This window comes from Loxodonta africana, chromosome 16 (genome assembly GCF_030014295.1).
Source record: "Loxodonta africana isolate mLoxAfr1 chromosome 16, mLoxAfr1.hap2, whole genome shotgun sequence".
NCBI classification, from domain to species: domain Eukaryota; kingdom Metazoa; phylum Chordata; class Mammalia; order Proboscidea; family Elephantidae; genus Loxodonta; species Loxodonta africana.
The window spans coordinates 68,614,601-68,620,556 of NC_087357.1; the positions used below are offsets into that span (position 1 = coordinate 68,614,601).

At 33.8% G+C, this 5,956-nt stretch overlaps 1 protein-coding gene across 1 annotated transcript; it reads right to left on the reverse strand.

Moving 5' to 3' along the window:
- Positions 1-2,742: 2,742 nt before the first annotated feature.
- LOC111750360 (DNA repair protein XRCC4-like) lies at positions 2,743-5,630 on the reverse strand. Its single transcript, XM_064269105.1, has one exon. It carries the CDS (start codon positions 3,311-3,313, stop codon positions 2,804-2,806), a length of 510 nt encoding a protein of 169 aa, XP_064125175.1. The 5' UTR covers positions 3,314-5,630; the 3' UTR covers positions 2,743-2,803.
- Between the last annotated feature and the right edge of the window lie 326 nt (positions 5,631-5,956).

Genomic DNA, 5,956 nt, shown 5'->3' on the forward strand with positions numbered 1-5,956 from the left:
TTCCTTTGACAGTTACAGTTCTCTTTAGATTTTCTCCTTTTTTTCTGGAATCAGTTTCCGCAAGCTACGTTTTTTAAGGGAAATTTTCAGTCCATCTAAAATTTCGTGCTTATGGGCCTGAAGTTATTTACAAAATTTTCTTCTTCTTTTTTAAATCTTTCTGAATTGGTAGTGATGCACTTTTTCCAATCACAAATTTTTAAATAATTGTCGTTTTTCTTTGTTTTCTTGATCATTCTTGCCAAAAATTAAAAAATTTGTTTTATTATTTTTTTCAGAGATCTATTCTTGGCTTTATCCTCTCTATTGTTTTTTTATTGTACCATTATTTTCCATTTTATTAATTTCATTTCCTTCCTTCTATATTCTTACCGTATCTTCTATTGTCTTTTTCTAACTTAGGTTGAACCCTGACTTTGTTAATTTTCAATCCTTCGTCCTTTTTTTTTTTCTCCTTTAATTTATTTCATATATAAAACAGAACAACACATCCAAACTACAGATATAGGTGAAAAAAATGCTTTCCAGCTAAAAATTTTGATATTATTTCATATTAACAAGAATAAAGCAGAAATTAAAGAAAAAATAATTTCTAGGTTTTTTTTGGTCTCATCATTTTTATATCATTGGAGATAAAAATCAAATCACAGTTAAAAGAGAATATGACAAATACTTTCTTAATAAAATAACTGAGAGTTGAATATAGCCAAATGTTAGGGATCTAATTTTATATGTCTTGCATCATAGGGGAAACCCTGGTGGCGTAGTGATTAAGTGCTAAGGCTGCTAATCAAGAGGTAAGCCGTTCAAATCCACCAGGCGCTCCTTGGAAACTCTCTCGGGCAGCTCTACTCTGTCCTATAGGGTGGCTGTGAGTCGGAATGGACTTGACAGCAGTGGGTTTTTTTGGTTTTTGCATTATAGGCAGTCCCCACATTACGAATTCCTTTCCTAAGTCTATCTTAAAGGTACGGTTCGAATCTGATGGCAGTTAGTCAAACGTTTGTCTTAGTATATACTATAGAGTGTATCTTTCTATGCATAAAAAACATTAAACATTTTTGAATACATTAAAACATCTTTAACATAATAATACAGTAATAATAATTAAAATGTTTTGATAAGTGTTGAAAATTAGCACCTGTTTGTTACGATGAACCTTTGCATGTACACTGAATTTTTAATGAAATAGGCTTTACGGGGGTTAATTTGCAACCATGGTTGTATGTAAGTTAGACTGTCATAACCCAGGAACTGCCTGAAATTAATAATGATATTATTACCTTTATTATTTATTATTATTATTTTATAGATACCAAATCTATAAAAAATAATTACTTCTACATAGTTAACCTCATTTTCCCATACAGACATAAAAATATAGACAGTGTTAAAACTTGTCATTATTTTGCTTGTACCCCTTCATATACTTAACTACCCCTTGCCATCAAGTTGTCTTCGACTCACAGCAACCTTAAGGACAGAGTAGAACTGCCCCATAGGATTTCCAAGGCTATAATCTTTATGGAAGCAGACTGCCACATTTTTCTCCCACAGAGCGGCCGGTAAGTTTGAAACCTCAGACCTTTCAGTTAGCAGCTAAGCGCTTTAACCATTGCACCACCAAGACTCCTCATATACTTACTAGTGTCCATGTAAAACAATCTCAGTAAATATCCTAAAAAGATCCTAAACAGGAAGAATGTACTTACTCTTTACAGCTATTGATTTCAGTGAAAGATAAAAATATCTACTGGATGTACTAAATGTAATAATAATTATCATTATCAGTATTACATTTCATATAATTATTGCAAGTTCTAATACATGTACGTTCAAACATATGCATGCTACACTATACTATATATTATATTCTATTAATTATATGATATGTATTACATCATATCATAAAAATTATATCATATCATACCATACTATATATCATATATATCTCTGTAGAGATATAAATGTTCAAACATATATTTATTTTCTTAAAAATCTTTTACATATAGTTATACAAGCTACACACTGGACTAATCCATTTTGTGATATAGTTGAGAAAACTCATAATTGAGAAGATAAGTGACTCTTCTTCAGCATTTAAAAAATAAGAAGCAAAGCCAGGAGAATAAAACACTTCCAAATATCTTATCCAGTAGCAATTACTTCATGTTTTAAGAAAGTTTAGAAGTATGAATTTTCAATCAATTGGGAAAAATAATTCTGTATTAGGAGCCAAAACACACATCATATAGCTATCATTAAAACAAAATTAAAAATAAAGAATCGACTGTGCTTATGTCACATCATTTTTCTGATTCATTATTAATCCTTTCACTCGAGCAGAATTAAACCTTATAAATAGCCACTACCTAAATTTTGATTAATGGGCTATGATTCTCAATATCCAGTTACTCCTTATTGCGTGTAAGTTTGCCTGTGTCACCAAATGCTAATGTCTTAAAAATATTAATGCGCTCCTATAAGGTGTAATTACCAAACCCACTGCCACCGAGTCGATTCCGATTCATAGCAACCCCACGGGATAGTGTAGATCTACCCTATAGGGTTTCCAAGAAGCACCTGGTGGATTCAAACTCCTACCTTTTGGTTAGCAGCTGTAGCTCTTAACCACTACGTCACCAGGGTTTCCATAATGTGTAACAGTGACCAATAATTTGGTTTAATCACATTAAGTAAAGGTATAATTAATGACAGAGTTTATTTTAAATATACTGTAGTCTACCTGCATTATAAATTTATAAATTTAAACCTGCAATGATAGAAAGAGGACTCAATGTTTTTAAAATACAATCACGCTGTTCACACACCGTGTTTGAACATCATTCCAATCTCTCAGAAGCCTTTCGTTTTCTTTCTGCAGGTGCTGGTTTTTGGCTTGGTTTTCTGCGATGGTGTCCGGGCAGTCAGAAATAAGTTCTCTAATGACCTCAGCTGGGCTTGAAACTTTCTCTAGGTTGAAAGAACCAAGCCTGAATGAAACATTTTTCAGGTTTTTCTCAAAGGAGAAATGACAAGACTCTTTAGAAAAATTAAACTTGTATGCGTCAGCTGGCCCTGCTCCCGACACCAATGCTTTTCTCAGTTCGTCAATATATTTCTCTTTTTCCATTGCCATGTCATCAGCTTCTCGGGAAATCTCTGATGCAGAAACTGTCCCAGTCCACACTGACTGACCACCAGTAAGTATAACATCAGAACCAGATCCTAGCGTCTTCACCCAAGGTGCTTGTAGAAAATGAATTCTATTGGGTTCCGAAGCAAGACAGACTCTGCTCACTTTTCTCTCCATTCTCTCATCACCTCTCGGTCACTCCACTTCCCTTTTCCCTTTTTCCTTTCTAATGGCAGCATTTAAGACTCTACTTTTTCCTCTTAGAATTTTTTAAACCATGCCTCTTATGTTTTGGTATGTAGTGTTATTGTCTAGTTTCTTAATATTTTCTAAATTTCAATATTTCACCTTTGACCTGTCAGTTATTTAACAGCGTGCTTTAAAAAATTGCAGGCGTATGGAATTTCAAACGTTATTTCTTGGTTATAGATCTCTGACATAGTTGCATGGTAGTCAGAACATGCTGACTATGTAGCATTCATTCTTAGACGTTTGTTGACATTTCCTCTGTGGTCCATTAAATGTTCAGTTTTTGCGAATGTTCTTACGTGCTTGAGAAGCGTGTGTATTTACTAATTTGAGGTGAAGGATTCTATATTCAAATCTATGGTGTCTTGTTGTGGTAATTACTGAGAGAAACATGTTAAAGTCATGCTATGAAGGTAGGTTGTTCAATTTCTCCCTATAGTTATTGAGCTGACAATTTTTGCTTTATATATTTTGAGGCTGTTTTAGTAAACAAGTTTAATATTGTCCTGTCTTCCTGGTGAATTGAACTCTATCATTAGGTAGTGGCCTTTTAGATCCCTTATAATGATTTTTGCTTCATGGCTACCTTGTCTGACATTAACAGAGCTCTCCCAACTTTCTTTTGATTAGTACTCACCATTGAGATTTTCTTCTCTCTTACTTTCGAACTCTCTGTGATCTTACGTTTTAGGTGGGTTTCTGTCACACAGACTTTAGTTGGATTTTGTTTTGTCATCCAGTCTGAGTAATTCCATTGTTCTAATAGTGATTCTTATTACTGTTTTGTTAGAGTTTACTTCCACTGTCACAGTGTATGTTCTCTCTCTGTCCCACTTTCTCTGAACTTTGTGCCCTCCTTTCTTACCCTTTTAAAAATCGATTGAACTTTCAAAAAACTACATTTTTCTCTACTGATTGAGAATGTTATACCATTTATTTCTGATTGTTTAGTGTTACCTGTAAAATGTTAACAGGCATTCTTTTTTTTTTTTTCAGTTAAAAAGTTACTTATTCAAAAATATCTCTCAATTCTTATTCCATATTAAATCAAGGAGTGATGTTACAAAGCAATAATTGATCAGTTCATCTTGTATAAAAAACCAAACCCACTGCCTTGAGTTGATTCCTACTCATAGCAACCTTATAGGACAGAGCAGAGCGCCCTACCACGCATTCTTAACAAGGTCTAAAGTGGTTTACTTCCGCTCTCCTTCCCTGGGATACAAGGACCTTAGAATACTTCGAACTAAAATCACCCTTTCTCATTCTGAGTGTTACTTTTGACCAGTATTTTAGTTCTACCTTATTTTTTATTCTCCCAAGTTTGTCATTAGTACTATCATTTGATACAGCTAATGCTTGCTTATATTTGTCCACATATTTGCCAGCTTTTCTGTTCAACATTCTTTCATTGGAGCTTCCTTTGGGGATAAGTTTCCTTTTCCTCAGAGTACTCCCTTCGAAGTGCTTTGAGTGAGCTTCCCTCATGACACACGCTCTCCGTTCCTGTTTGTCTGAAAATGTGTTTATTTCACCCTTGTTCTTAAACCGCAGTTCTAACTGGTTGACATCTCTCAGCGCGTTGACATTATTTCACTGTTTTTGGTTTCCACTGTGGTTGCTGTTTAATTGTCATTCCTTTATAGAGAAAGTCTTTTATTTCGGTTGCTTTTAAGATCTTTAAAATTTTTGGTCTTCTGAAATTTTACTACAAAGTGCCTGTCTAAAGGGGGATTTCTTTTTCATTTATTCTGCTTGGGAACCGTGGTGCTTCCTGAATCTGAGTATTCACATCTTCCATCATTCTGGAAAAAGCCTGGGCTGGCATCCCTTCATATGTTACATCTCTCTCATTCCAGGTTTTGCTGTTTGGAATGCCAGTTAGAAATGTAAGAGACCTTTTTATTTTCTCCTCCATGTGTCTTAGGTGCTCTTATTTTCTACTTTTTGTCTCTTTGTGTTGCATTCTCATTTTTTCCAGATCTTTGTTCCAATTCATCAATTCTTGCTTCAGCTGTGTCTAATTTGTGAGTTGACAGAATTCCATTGAGTTGTTAAATTAGGTAATACATACACCAAGATGCAAAAATTAAAACCATGTAAAAAGATTTATAATGAATAATCTTGTTCTTGCCCTTCTCCATTCACTTCATTTCAACTTACCTCTGCAGGTACCAGGTTTTTTTAATTTCTAGTGAATATGCTCAGAGGTTCTTTACACACATATAAGCAAATACTAATATAAATATTTTCTTATTTTCCCCCTTATACAAAAGGAAGTATATTCCACATTTTATACTGTACTTTTTGTTATTGGATAATTTAAAACCGAATTTATTATCCAATCATATTGGATAATACAAACCTCAAATTTCCATATCAGCATCTCTTGCTCTTACAAACAACGTTGCAATGAAAAACTTTGTGATGCCTCATTTTGGACATGTGCAGATGTATCTGTAGGATACATTTCCAGAAGTTTAATTGCTGAGTCAGAACCTTATGCATTTTCAATTTTGTTATAAATTACATACACACACATACATAAAGTTGAAGTTGTCAAGGATTTCA

Excerpts from the sequence above, each read along its gene's own strand:
- LOC111750360 (XM_064269105.1), bottom strand. The coding sequence starts at position 3,313 with ATGGAGAGAAAAGTGAGCAGAGTCTGTCTTGCTTCGGAACCCAATAGA.